Below are 14858 nucleotides of genomic sequence, written 5' to 3'. Positions count from 1 at the left end.
TTACGGTGGTGCTCAGAACTTTGGTTTACAAGTTGTCGATGTGGTTATTCTGGGACTCAGTGAATACCTTGGAAATCCCCTGCACCTATCCCTCAACAGCACCCCAACATCTCCCAATCACCAACGGGCCCCCGGGACACAAATTCCCTACCCACGGAGGGGTTAAACATCAGGCTGCCACACTATTTCACCGGGCTCCCTAATGGCAGTGGTGGTCTCTCATATTACCATGCACCGTAGGTGGCGTCACGAACTTTCCAAAATCCCCTTGTACGTATCTCCACCCTTTCTTTTAATCGAGTAGCCACGAGACCCCCGGGTCCAGAGACCCCTCGAGCCACTCCGGATCCGAGCGGTGGAAGCACCTCGGCTGCTCGCCCGGGGGCGGTACACATAGAACAGAATTCAACATTTAAATAGTATTTTTTATTTTCCCTCAGGCTTTCTATAATTCTACTTTGTTTCTTTTAGTTTGATACAATATTGGATCCTCTCAGTGGAGATCTTCTATATAAGAGAATTTTCCTGATTGCTCCATCAAGGATGGATAGGAACCGGGACAAGATGGTGGAGAAGATATTACACCTCACCCTAGAGATCCTCTTCCGGCTTACTGGAGAGGTGAGAGCTTCTGATGACGTCACATTACATCATTCTTATCTATGGGAATAACAGATGGACAGAACTGGAGAGGTGAGGACTCTGGAAATGTCTGTAGTGAGATTTATTAATGTGTCTCTCCATAACCAGGATTACACAGTAGTGAAGAAGACCTCTAGTGACCGCTGTCAGGACCCTGTGTCTGAGGGATGGGGAAGACCCCTGAGCCCAATCACGGGGCCTCCACCTCACCCCCTGATACATGAGGACATCAATGACCAGAAGATCCTAGAACTCACCTACAAGATGATTGAGCTGCTGACTGGAGAGGTGACACTGCTGGGAATGCTGAGTTATTATTCAGTAACCCTATGAAGGGATTGGGGGATGACGGTATCATTGTATGTGTCAGGTTCCTATAAGGTGTCAGGATGTCACCGTCTATTTCTCCATGGAGGAGTGGGAGTATTTAGAAGGACACAAAGATCTGTACAAGGATGTCATGATGGAGGATCCCCAGCCCCTCACATCACCAGGTAATAGACAGGGCTAAATACACACAGGCTATAATTATCTGTATGTAAAGAATGAATTCAGTCCCTGTATGTGTTTCCTCCAGTTATATCCAGTAAGAGGACAACACCAGAGAAATGTCCTCGTCCTCTTCTTCCTCCGGACTATAAACATGAAAATCCCAATTTTCCTCAGGATGATCAGGTAGATGGAGAGAAGGTGCCATGAAATCTCCCTATGATATGTAGACGGCTGTGAAGGTCTTGTGTTCTGTCTTGTTTTATCCACCAGTATTATATGTGTTATACTTGTGTAATGAGAACGGTGGAGATGGCAAGATTAGAGCTGATCATAGATGTGACTTCTCCATCTGTCTGTGACTTACAATATTTGTTTCAGGGGGAAGATCTGACCCATATTGATACTACAGGGACATATGTGAGGGGTGAAGAGTGGTGTAAAGAGGAGGATCTTACATATGACTACCTAGGTGAGTAGTGACCAATAAATGCAGAAAAGTCACAGATTCTACTTAATCACTAGCTGCTACAATTATGTGTAAATTAGTTTTATATTGTGTTAAATGGGTTTTGAAAACTTTTTTTATTAACACATTTTCTATGGGTAAAAATGAAACCTGCAGGGCTAGAGTAAGATCATCCAGTGCCCCAGGCAGTTTATTGGTCGTGCGTGCCCCCAGCACCTGATTTATCACGTGACTATTTATATGATTACCTTGAGAGAATATATGATAGGTAATGTGGTTAACAGAGATGCTCTGGTGCACATCTGCAGATACAAAAAGACTGAGACTAGCAACTGTCACGCTAGGTACAGGGAAGTACCAACGCATGGTGAAACAGAAGGGAAACCCTGTGTCTAGGGAAAAAGAAGATGGTGAGCCCTGACTGAATCTAATGCTGGTCCCTGGGGTCCCTAACCACCCTAGATAGGTTCTGCACCTATGCACCAAGCCGAATACCTGACTCTAGGTATCCCTAGTGTTGGGCCCTAAATAAGGAGTAGATGGAATGAGCTCTTCATGAACCCCACTAAACAACTATAGAAGACACAAGAGGACACACGGGGAAAAGCATGAACTACTTAACATTAGATGACGTAGGTAGAGCTTCAGCAAAGTTTTCAGCAATGATACCACAGATACCACTTTAAATATCACCAGCACAGTCCAAAGGAACGAAGGGGTGGTTAAAGACCAAGTGAATACTGATAATTGACAGCTGGGTGGAAGTTGTGCTCCTGCTGGGTCCAAAAGGGAGAGAGATAAATCCAGCAGGAAAGCTACCTATACCAATGAATACTGACAGCAGGAAGAATGGAAAGCCAGGCAGCATTCTGCGCAGCCAGACGCTGTGATCATCTATGGCCAGAAACCACATGACTGTCTGTCACACGTTACACACTCGTGACCGCACAGAGTGCATGGTCAGTGCCAGTGGCATAACTAGAGTTTGATGGGCCCCGGTGCAAAGTTCAGACCTGGGCCCCCCCTCCACGTACATTGACATTTAGGGTACAGGATAATGACACTGACACTCGGGGTACAGGATAATGATGCTGACACTTGGCTCTTACCCACAGCACCCAGATTTCCCATGATCTGAAATCCCTCTATCAGCACCCAGCTTTCCTATTTTCTGATATCCATCTTGTCCTCGGCACACTGCTTCCCCATGCTCTGCTATACATCTTTTCCTCAGCACCCAGCTTTCCCATATCAGAGCATGGGAAAGCTGGGTGCTGAGACATGATGTATAGCAGAGCATGGGAAAGCTGGGTGCTGAGGGAAAAGAGCCTTTTTCCCTCAGCACAAAACGTTCCCATCCCCTGCTTGTATCTTTGTCCCCCCTTGTATATAGTTCTCCAAATACAATAATGGCACCCACATAGCCTTCCAAATAGTATAAAGGGTCCCACATAACCCTTCATATATTAGAATACACTTCCATAGTCCTCCATGTATTATAATGCATTTCCCATAGTTCTCCATGCATTATAATTCACCCCATAGTACTCAATATATAATACTGCACCACATAGTCCTCCATATATTATAATGCACCCCCATAATCCTCCAAGTATAAAGAAGCCCTCCAATTATTATAATGAATTTCTCATAGTTCTCCATATATTATAAGTCACCCCATAGTTCTCCATATATTATACTGCACTACATAGTCCCCAATGTTTTATAATGCACCCCCATAGTCCATGTATAAGGTAGCCTCCATAGTCCTCCATATATTATAATGTAGCCCCCATAGTCCTATATGTATTATAACGCAACCCCATAAAACTTCATATTGCATTATGCAGCCCCATACTCCTCCATGCATAAGGCACCCCTATATTCCATGTATAAGGTAATGCAGCCAGCCTCTCCACGCCTCCATGTATAATAATGCAGCCAGCCTCCTCAGGCCTCCATGTATAATGTAGCAGCCAGCTTCTCCAGGCCACCTCCATGTATAACAATGCACCCAGCCTCCTCAGGCCTCCATGTATAATATAGCAGCCAGCCTCTCCAGGCCTCCATGTATAACAATGCACCCAGCCTCCTCAGGCCTCCATGTATAATATAGCAGCCAGCCTCTCCAGGCCTCCATGTATAACAATGCACCCAGCCTCAGGCCTCCATGTATAATGCAGTATCTCTAGGCCTCCATGTATAATGCAGTATCTCCAGGCCTCCATGTATAATAATGCAGCTTCCCCAGACCTCCATGTATAAAGCAGCCTCTCCAGGCCTCCATGTATAATAATGCAGCCACCCCAGACCTCCATATATAATGCAGCCTCCCCAGACCTCCATGTATAAAGCAGCCTCTACAGGCCTCCATGTATAAAGCAGCCTCTCCAGGCCTCCATATATAATGCAGCCTCCTCAGACCTCCATGTATAAAGCAGCCTCTCCAGGCTTCCATATACAATAATGCAGCTTCCCCAGAACTGCCTTCCCAAGCCTCTGGCCACCGTTTACTCACTTATATTAAAAAAAACCAAAAACTAAGTACTCACCTTCTCTCTTCCTTCCACCGCTGCTGTCTTCCCCGCTGCTCGTTCTCCTGGTGCTGCGGTCGGCGTCCTCCTGTCCTGCACTCTTGCACTCTGTGCACTCAGCACAGCAGTCGCTCGGGAGTGACGTCATCGCACAGGGGGAGAATGGTGATGCATAGCGCGGCACCGGCCGCGCTATGCTTCATCATTACTGTGCGTGGTGACGGGGGAGACTCTGCAGCCGCTGACACCAGGCAGGGGGCCCCGGTGCCGCCGCTGACATCAGGCAGGGGGGCCCGGTGTCTGCAGCGGCAGCGGATCAAATAGCGGCCGCGAGGTCTGTGACAGATCAGCGCAGCTCCTCTCACACTGACAGGAGCTGGCTGCTGATCTGCCTGGCGGCCGCCGGGCCCCTAACCTCCCGGGCCCGGTCGCGATCGCGACCGCTGCGACCGCGGTAGTTACGCCACTGGTCAGTGCACATTATAAGGAGAAAAACAAGCAAATAGAAACCAACACTGCCCAGAAAGTGACTTTACTTGTTGGGGTGGTACTGGTCTCTTCTCACTCATTCTTTACTTACACTGTACAATGACCGTGCGCTCTGTTGCTCGTCACTTATGATCAGAGTCCAGAGAGAGCTCATTGCGACTGTGCACTGAGAAGGATAGTTCATAGTGATAGAAATCTACTGTGTTAAAACCACGCATGCACAGTAGAGCCGGAACTAGCTCAGCCCCTGAAATGGAGGTCACTGATGAGGTTCTGCACAAACTACTCATCTTGCTTTCTCCCCAATACAGAGCTGCCATGTGTGTCCCTATTACTGCAACGGTTGGTTGGCACAATAACGGGACTCTTCTAACTGCCCCACATAATAATGCCACCACTGTGTTCTTTACATATTAATAATGCCTCCTTTATGCCCTCTGTATGGTAAAATTACCACCTAGAAAATATTAATGGCCTGTGTACATACCCTAGAAAATAATACTGGCCCTTCTGCACCTTTGACTATAACTCTGAGTGCCCCTATAAGATTAAAGCTTAGATCCCCACGTAAGATTTAAAGAGGTGGCCCGAAGACAAGATAAATTTTATTCTAAATCCCTATCTATTTAGTGCTATAATTAAGCTTCTTCCTAATATACTTGTATTAAAAGTACCCTACTATTCCCAAACTGCACTAACTACTATTTATTTTCCTATTTCCTGTGTGGTGACTTCATTTGAGAATTCCAGTGTATGCTGGAATACTTAAAACGAGGTGTGAACAGGGGGCGGAGGCTGTAGCCCCTGACCCCTCCCTGAAGGGAAACATCATCAGTGACACTTGTTTCAAAGCCTGGACTTGGTCCCTGCTTTGCGCGATCAGCACAGTGACGGCATCACCTCTGTTGTTGACTCAGATCAGTAGTAATCAGCTGGCAACAGAGCAGTGTTAGCACACCCAATGAGCAGGAGACTAGCTCAACCCATGCTTTTGAAATCATTGGTCTCCTGCATGCCAGGTATTCTGACACCACTCTGTTGCTGGCTGATTATTACTGATCTGAGCAGACAACAGAGTGGATGCTGTCACTGTACAGAACACACAACGCACAGCTTGCAGGGAAGGTCACAGCAGGGACAAGCACAGCCCCGGAAACAAGTGTCACTGATGATGCTTCGTTTCAGGGAGGAGACAGGGTCTGTGGTAGTGACCGAAGCCTCTGCCCCCTCATGACACTTAATTTGTGTATCCCATCATGCAGTGGGATTCTCAAGCTAACCATCATCACACAAATGGGAAAAAAAAGATAATAGCTCTTAGCGTAGTTAGGGAATTTTTAATATGAGTATATAAGAAATTACAAGTGCATCTCAATAAATTAGAATATCATGAAAAAGTTAATTTATTTCAGTAATTCAATACAAAAAGGGAAATACAAATACATATATAGAGTCATTACACACAGAGTGATCTATTTCATGTGTTTATTTCTTTTAATGTTGATGATTATGGCTTACAGCCAATGAAAACTCAAAAGTCATTATCTTAGAAAACTAGAATATTATATAAGGCCAACTGAAAAAATGATTTTAAACTCAGAAATGTTGTCGCCTACTGAAAAGTCTGTACAGTAAATGCCTCAATACTTGGTCGGGGCTCCTTTTGCATGAATTACCGCATCAATGCGGCATGGCATGGAGGCGATCAGCCTGTGGCACTGCTGAGGTGTTAAGGAAACCTAGGTTGTTTTGATAGCAGCCTTCAGCTCATCTGCATTGTTGGGTCTGGTGTCTCTCATCTTCCTCTTAACAATACCCCATAGATTCTCTATGGGGTTTAGGTCAGATTGGTTTGCTGGCCAATCAAGCACAGTAATACTGTGGTTATTAAACCAGGTATTGGTACTTTTGGCAGTGTGGACAGGTGCCAAGTCCTGATGTAAAATGAAATTTCCATCTCCTAAAAGTTTGTCGACAAAGTGAAGCATGAAGAGTTCTTCCTAGTAGATGGCTATGCTGACTTTGGTCTTGATAAAACACAGTGGACCTACACCAGCAGATGACATTGTTCCGTCAAACCATCACTGCTTGTGGAAACCTCACACTAGACCTCAAGCAGCTTGAATTGTGGCCTCTCCACTCTTCCTCCCGACTTTGGGACCGCGATTTCCAAATGAAATGCAAAATTTACTTTCATCTGAAAACAACACCTTGGGCCACTGAGCAACAGTCCAGTTCTTTTTCTCCTTGGCCTAGTCTGGCATTGTCTATTGGTCATGCGTGGCTTCACAAAAGGAATGTGACACTTGTAGCCCATGTCCTGGATAGGTTTGTGTGTGGTGGCTTTTGAAGCACTGATTTCAGTAGCCGTCCACTCTTTGTGAATGTCCCTTTCTTAACAATCCTATCAAGGCGAGGTTATCCCGATTACTTGTGCACCTTTTCCTTCCACGCTTTTTCCTTCCACTCAACTGTCCATTAATATGCTTGGATACAACACTCTATGAACAGCCAGCTTCTTTAGCACCTTTTGTAACTTACCCTCCTTGTGGAGTGTCTCAATGACTGCCTTCTGGACATCTGTCAAGTCAGCAGTCTTCCCCATGATTGTGTAACCTACTGAACCAGACCAAAGGACCATTTTAAACACTTAGGAAGCCTTGCAGGTGTTTTGTGGTAATTATTCTAATTTTCTGAGATAATGACTTTTTGGTTTTCATTCGCTGTAAGCCACAATCAACAACATTAACAGAAATAAGCACTTGAAATGGATCAGTCTGTTTGTAATGACTCTATATAATATGTTTCCCTTTTTGTATTGAATTACTGAAATTAACTTTTTGATTATATTCTAATTTATTGAGATGCACTTGTATGTGGTCATACACTATTCAGCAGTATAAATTGATTTATACGATATACATGTATATGCCCCAAAAATTATTTAAATTGCAACAGATTAAATAAATATAAGCCCTACTACAAAAATAAAACCTAGTTTCAGTCAGTGCCGGCATTAGAGGGTGTCAAACTGCGCAATTTCTCAAGACCCCTACTCTCTTATTGACCCCAACATTTGTTTTCCAAGGTTAAGATTGTTTCTGTCCTTCAAAGTCCTGTGACCAAAGGCCTCTTAACCCTTAACGACTGCGGGCCAAAAAATTACGTCCTTGCGGTCATAGTGTTAATTCCCCCCCGAGCAGCCGAACGGGGATCCGCGCACATGTCAGCTGATTTGTACAGCTGACATGTGTGCCTACCAGGTATGAGCAGATCCGCGATCCACCCGTACCTGTTAACCCCTTAAATGCTGCTGTCAAACTGTGACAGGTGACAGCGGCATTATAATAGCTGTAGCAGCATACGTTTATTCACCATCCGACAACGGAAATAACGTGACATGATCACATGGATCCGATGGTTATCTTGGTAGCACAGGGTCATGTGATGACGCCTGTAGCTTACATGACTCACTTCCTGTTTCACCCGACCGAGTACTGTGTGAGACAGGAAATGATCATTTCAGATGTTCACAGCGATGTAGTGGTGATCAACAGAAATGAATGAGCAATCAGACTGCTGATCCTTATGGTCCCCTAGGGGGACTAGTAAAATAAGAAAAAGAAAAAATCTAATAGTTCAAATTATTATTATTATTATTTATTATAGTGCCATCAATTCCATGGCGCTTTACATGTGAAAGGGGTATACATAATAGGGACAAGTACAAAAATCATAAACAATACAAGACACAGACAGGTACAGGAGGATAGAGGTCCCTGCCTGCGAGGGCTCACAGTCTACAAGGGATGGGTGAGTATACAGTAGGTCCCACTGAAAGTTAAATGGTTTAAAAAAATACACACATTTGGTATCGCCACTTTCAGAAATGCCCGATCTATCAAAATATACAATAAATTAATCTGATCGGTAAACAGCGTAGCAGCAACAAATTCCAAACACTAACATTACGCCACAAATTTTGTGCAAAATGTAATAACAGGAGATCAAAACGTAGCATCTGCGCAAAAATAGTACCATTAAAAACGTCAGTTTGAGACGTAAAAAAATAAGCCGTCACTGAGCCCCAGATCCCTAAAAATGAGAATGCTATGGGTCTTGTAAAATGGCGCAAAACATGCGCCACTTTCTTTGGACTTTAACTTGTGATTTTTTTTTTAATCACACCAACACATCATTTTTACCATATAGTGAACACAGTAAATACAATATCTCAAAAACAATCATGCAAATCGCACTTTTTTTTTCACAATTTTTTTTCTCATACACTGTATGGTAAAACTAATGGTTTAATTTAAAAGTACAACTTGTTCCGCAAAAAATTAGCCGTCATATGGCAAGCTTGATGGAAAAATAAAGTTACGGCTCTTGGAAGAAGGGTGGCGAAAAAAAAAGCGGAAAGCGCCAAATCGGCCAGTTGTGAAGGGGTTAATTGCAGTAGTCTAAAAGGACAAAGGAGACAGGCTGGTACACAGAACTGGCATTAGGGAGAAGGGAGCGCAAACTGTACGATTTCACAGGGTCCCCATTCTCCTAGGGGCCCCAGCATTTATATCCTGATAAGAATGCTTAAGGACCTTTGATACAAGTCATGTGGCCAAAGTTCTCTTAATTGCAGGCGTGTGTGTGTGTGTGTGTGTGTGTGTGTGTGTGTGTGTGTGTGTGTGTGTGTGTGTGTGTGTGTGTGTGTGTGTGTGTGTGTGTGTGTGTGTGTGTGTGTGTGTGTGTCATAGATGGATGGATGGATAGATACTTACACACATTTGTTCCACACAGGGTTTGGAGAGTTATCTGGATGTTCCAGAATCCGATATGACTATATTTTGACTAAATGTTTTTTTTTTGTTCGAGAATAAACGTGGATTGCTGTTCATGGAAAAATAATTAAGACATCCTGTGAAAATAAGCCGTAGCCCATCTTTTGGAGCAGAAAAATAGTATGACCCTGTCTTATTTTCAGAGAAACACAGCAGCTTATTGTATAAAGCCAAAAGTGCTAAGTGTAAACAAGAAGTTCAATGCAACTGTACAGCACTGTCCTGCAGTGTGAATTGATTTGTATGCTATACGCTGATTGACCTGTCTAGGCTACAGCTAGTTGTAACAGGTTATAAATATAACTTTGGCTGCTTTCACACTACGTTTTTTTAACATGCGTCTTGAACATTTTTTTGCTGCAAAAGTGGATCCTGTTTTTCCAAAGAGAAACGCATGCAAACGCATGTGTTATTTTACAGGATCCTGTCACTTGAAATTATGGCTGGGTATTGGAGTCACGTGATCGGGAGTGAGGGGAACTGAATGTGATAGACTGGAAATTCAGATGGAGAAAGAGAGAGAGAGAGAAAAAGAGAGAGAGAGAGACACTACCACCCCCATCATCACTGAACACACCGGCACTACCGCCCCCATGATCACCGCACACCGGCACTACCGACCCCATCATCACCGCACACACGTAGGCACTACCATCCCCATCATCACCGCACACATCGGCAATACCACCCCCATCATCACTGCACACACGTAGGCACTACCATCCCCATCATCACCGCACACATCGGCAATACCACCCCCATCATCACCGCAGGCACTACCATTCCCATCACCGCACACACGCAAACACTACCGCCCCCATCATCACCGCACACACCCCAGCACTACCTGAGTGACGTCACTGCTGATAGCGCCACTCACTTCAGTTGCTCTGTGGAGCTCACAGGAGCGGCGGTGTTCTACGGCCGCTCCTGTCAGCTTCCTATGTAGCAGAGCTGGAAGCATCGTGGGACCTCTGTGGATTATGCCGGACCTGGAGGGGTATTTGGGGATTTTAATAAAGTGGTGAAAGAGGGTGGGTTTTTTTGTCTTTTATTCCAAATAAAGGATTTTTCAGTATTTGTGTTTATTTACTTTCCCTTACAGGTTAATCATTGGGGTGTCTCATAGACACCTGCCATGAATAACCTAGGACTTAGTGGCAGCTATGGGCTGCCATTAACTCCTTATTATCCCGATTGCCACCGCACCAGGGCAATTCAGGATGAGCCGGGTAGAGTCCCGACTCTGTCGCATCTAACTAATGTCGCAATTCCGGGCGGCTGCTGAATGATATTTTTAGGCTGGAGGGCTCCCCATAACGTGCGGCTCCCCATCCTGAGAATACCAGCCTTCAGCTGTGTGGCTTTATCTTGGCTGGTATCAAAATTGGGGGGGACCACACGCCGTTTTCTTTTTAATTATTTATTTATTGTACTGGACGATATAGACCCGCCCACCGGCGGCTGTGATTGGTTGCAGTGAGACAGCTGTCACTCAGCATGGGGCGTGTCTGACTGTAACCAATCATAGGCGCCGGTGGGCGGGGGAACCAGTAAATACGAGATGAAATAATGAGCAGCTGGCATTTTCAAAAGAGGAGAATCCGCCGGAGCATTGTGACAACCGTGCAGCGCCACGCCGGTGATCAGTCAGTGATCGGTGAGCATGAGAGAGGGAGTCAGAGGGAGAGACCGAGAGAGAGAGAGACCGATCGACAGAGAGACGGACCGACAGAGAGAGACTCTGTGAGCACGCTAGGCTGGCTTCTTCCCAACAGGATCCTCTCTATCAGCATTTCAGCATTCACATGCGTTTGCGTGCAGTATAGTCAGGATTCAGTGGCAAACAGTATTTGGACGCAGCTCAAAAACGCTACAAGTAGCGTTTTTGAAAAATGTTAAAATACTGCAACTCGCTTGATCCTCACTATACTGAATGCAAACGCATGTCATTGCATGTTGACGCATGTCCATTGCAAATGCATTGAAATTAAAACGCATTTGTACTGGATGCCCTTTTGCAGCAAAAAAACCGCTCAGGACGCATGTTAAAAAAACGTAGTGTGAAAGCAGCCTTTAAGGTGCCAGTGCAAACCAAAAGTCAATGTAACTGTCTAAAAAAATAAGGTGCATGAGCCATAGGTAAGCACAGAAGGTTAGATCAAGTACTGCTGCAAAAGCGTTGTTCTCATGTTGACTATGGAGATAGCAGGAAACAAGGACTCCTAAGCTGACCCTCAGGCTAAGTAGGCTCTATGCTATCCCTAGTCTCAGGGATACCCCTAAAGGTGGCGATGCCTGAGTCTCCTTCCTGGCCCTGCTCCTGAGCAGCCCTGATCTGATACCCAGTCACCCAGGGGGACCTCAACAGGAGTGAGATTAAACCCACAAAATAGACAGACAGGGGAAACCAAAACTCTGTCACACAGCACCTGCTCACACAGGTATAAGACAATGAAAGATGAGGAAAACAAAAGCATGGAGGAAGCAGGATGACTGTTAAACACCATAAGCACTCCAGACAAAAACCAACACTTTCCAGATAATCTAGGACACTACAACACACACAAACACAGTATAACCTATAGCTGGCATAGGTAGGCGATTTCATCCATCTTAAATATGAGAGGAGCAGATGTGATTGGCTTCCTCACAACATGTGATCAAAGGAGCCTAACAAGCAGGCTATCAGAGGTTAACTCTTGCTAGCCTGACAATGACTGAGTACACAGTAGGTAAACATCAGAGTCTGCCTGTGTTGGACAGAGAAACAATCCGGCAACGTGCCAGAATTTGCAATGTAAACAAAGCCTGATGCTGCCATGAAAGTCGGCAAAGTTTGTGCGAAACTCTGTGTGACAGTTGTATACTAACCATATATAGAGATCACAACAATGAATTATTGTAGTGGATCATGGTGCATGTGGGTCAATATCTTGTTGGTATCTAGTAGTAGTTCCAGTCCCAGTAAGGTAGACAAAAGAGAGCAGGTCAAGTAACAAGCCAGGTCAAAATCAAACTACAAACACTTAAGTATTTTTTTATTTTTTTAAATAAAGACTGAAATATATATGCTGCGAGAGCACTGCACTTACTCCAAAGGTCTGGCTTCTGTGCCCTTAGAGTGCATGTAGCTGATATGGAGTGTATGCGATGAACATCAGATAGCACTGACTTACAGGTGCCTTCATGAGTTTTTACTAAGCATTTTAAAGGGAAAGGTTAGCGACAGGCACAAAAAAACGTGAATCTATGAAAAAGTTTTTAAAAAGTGAAAAATTGAAAGCACACAACCTGGTGACCTAACATAATCTGTTTTGACATTTACTGTTGTCAGGTTTCATCTACTCAATTGATATTTATTACAATATGCTTAGAAATGCTTCTATAGAATTGCTTTACAATACATATTTTAACAAATATTCCTTCTTATTGAAGAAAAGTAAAATCCATTTTATTATTGGCAGATGGCTATAGCAGAAGCTCAGAGGAATACCTGTTATTTTCACATTTTAAATCAGATGATCAAGGTCTCACACCAGATTCATATGAAGAGCATATCATTATCCAGAATATACCTCCAAGTCTTCACATTAAACAGCTTTCAACTTCTCCTTTTCAACAAATCCTGCTTTCTGATTCATCACAGACTGTCGAGCATAGTAAAAATAACAGAAGGGTTGTTGAACATCAAAGGACTCACACAGTGGAGAAACCATTTTCTTGTTCTGAATGTGGGAAATGTTTTAATGAGAGATCACAGCTTAACTTGCATCAGAGACGTCACACGGGGGTGGAGACATATTCATGTGTAGAATGCGGGAAACCCTATACAAATAAATCAAGTCTAATTGTACATGAGAGAATTCACACAGGGGAGAAACCATTTTCATGTCCAGAATGTGGAAGATGTTTTAGAAACAAATCACATTTGGTTATACATAAGAGAATTCACACAGGGAAGAAGCCATTTTCATGTTCTGAATGTGGGAAATGTTTTACACAGAAAGGAAATTTTGTTAAGCATCAGAGAATTCATACAGGGGAGAGACCATTTTCATGTTCAGAATGTGAAAAATGTTTTACACAAAAAGGAGATCTTGTTAAACATCAGAGAATTCACACAGGGGAGAAACCATTTTCATGTTCAGAATGTGGGAAATGTTTTTATGATAAATCACATCTTCGCTCACATCAGAGAATTCATACAGGTGAGAAACCATTTTCATGTGCAGAATGTGGGAAATGTTTTTATAGAAGATCACATCTTCGCTCACATCAGAGAATTCACATAGTGAAAACAATATTTTGATGTACAAATGTAGTAAATGAAGCAAATAAAGCAGGTCTTATTGCACATCAGAGAACTCATATAGGGAGGAAGCCATTTTCATGTCCAGAAACTTTACTCACAAATCACATTTTGATAAACATAATAGAAATCTCTCATGTAAGTACCTATTTTCTTTTTGACAAATTCATCAAGAAACCACTAAAATCAAAGTAAAAGTCACAGAGTACATAAGAAAGGGAAAATAGTCATGTGATTTTTAGGAAATGTATGCAGTTACTAATAAATAAATGTTATAACCGTCGAGAATTATCAAAAAGCAAATAAAATCCAAATTTTACACCTTTCTATCCTCCATCTGGGTAAAATATTTTATATTTCTATATAGCACTCTGCAAAAGTTTTAGGTAGGTTTGGAAAAATGCTGCAAAGTAAGAATGATTTAAAAAACAGAAGTGTTAAGTTTGTTTTATAAATTAACAAAATGGAAAGTGAGTGAACAAAAGAGAAATCTAAATCACATGAATATTTGATGGAACTGACCATTTACCTTCAAAATAGAATCAAAAGATCAATTTTTCTCAGTACACTTGGACACAATTTTTGAAGGAATTCGGCGAGGAGATTGTTCCAAATATCTTAGAAAACTAGCTACAGATCTTTTGTGGATGTCGCTTGTACAAATCCTTCTGTTTCTTCATGTAATTCCAGGCAGACTTGATCATTTTGAGATCAGGGCTCTATCATCACTTCTTGGTCTCCTTGTTCTTTACACTGAAGATAGTTCTAAAAGCTCTTGCCTATGTATTTGTGGTCATTGTCCTACTGTAGAATAAATCCGGCCTGTTTGATGGTGTTGGTATGAAGCTGAGTCACTACTTATGGGCTAGTCATGAGGCTGGGTAGTTAAGAGGTCTGGGGTCAGATACCAGGAGGGCTTGTAATGACTAAAGGCATCAGACAATGGAGTAGGCAGGTCATGATCCAAGGTCAGAATTCCAGGAAGGTAGGGGATAAAGGCAAAGGGGTACTCAGGAGATAGCTCAAAGGTTGGGCACCAATTGATTAGAGACTGAGCACAAGAACAAGGCAAGCAAACACCACCA

At 43.4% G+C, this 14858-nt stretch overlaps 1 protein-coding gene across 1 annotated transcript in view; it reads left to right on the top strand.

Annotated features, from left to right (window-relative positions):
* Positions 1 to 475: 475 nt before the first annotated feature.
* Positions 476 to 14858, top strand: part of LOC142312880 (uncharacterized) — a 280429-nt gene continuing 266046 nt past the window's right edge. Inside the window, 6 exon segments of the mRNA XM_075351864.1 lie at positions 476 to 621; positions 751 to 930; positions 1013 to 1136; positions 1220 to 1317; positions 1513 to 1603; positions 12929 to 13964. Coding sequence (XP_075207979.1) covers positions 544 to 621; positions 751 to 930; positions 1013 to 1136; positions 1220 to 1317; positions 1513 to 1603; positions 12929 to 13964 — 1607 coding nt within the window. The 5' untranslated portion in view covers positions 476 to 543.

This window comes from Anomaloglossus baeobatrachus, chromosome 5, assembly GCF_048569485.1.
Source record: "Anomaloglossus baeobatrachus isolate aAnoBae1 chromosome 5, aAnoBae1.hap1, whole genome shotgun sequence".
NCBI classification, from domain to species: Eukaryota; Metazoa; Chordata; class Amphibia; order Anura; family Aromobatidae; genus Anomaloglossus; species Anomaloglossus baeobatrachus.
This window is presented reverse-complemented; position numbering and strand designations above follow the sequence as displayed.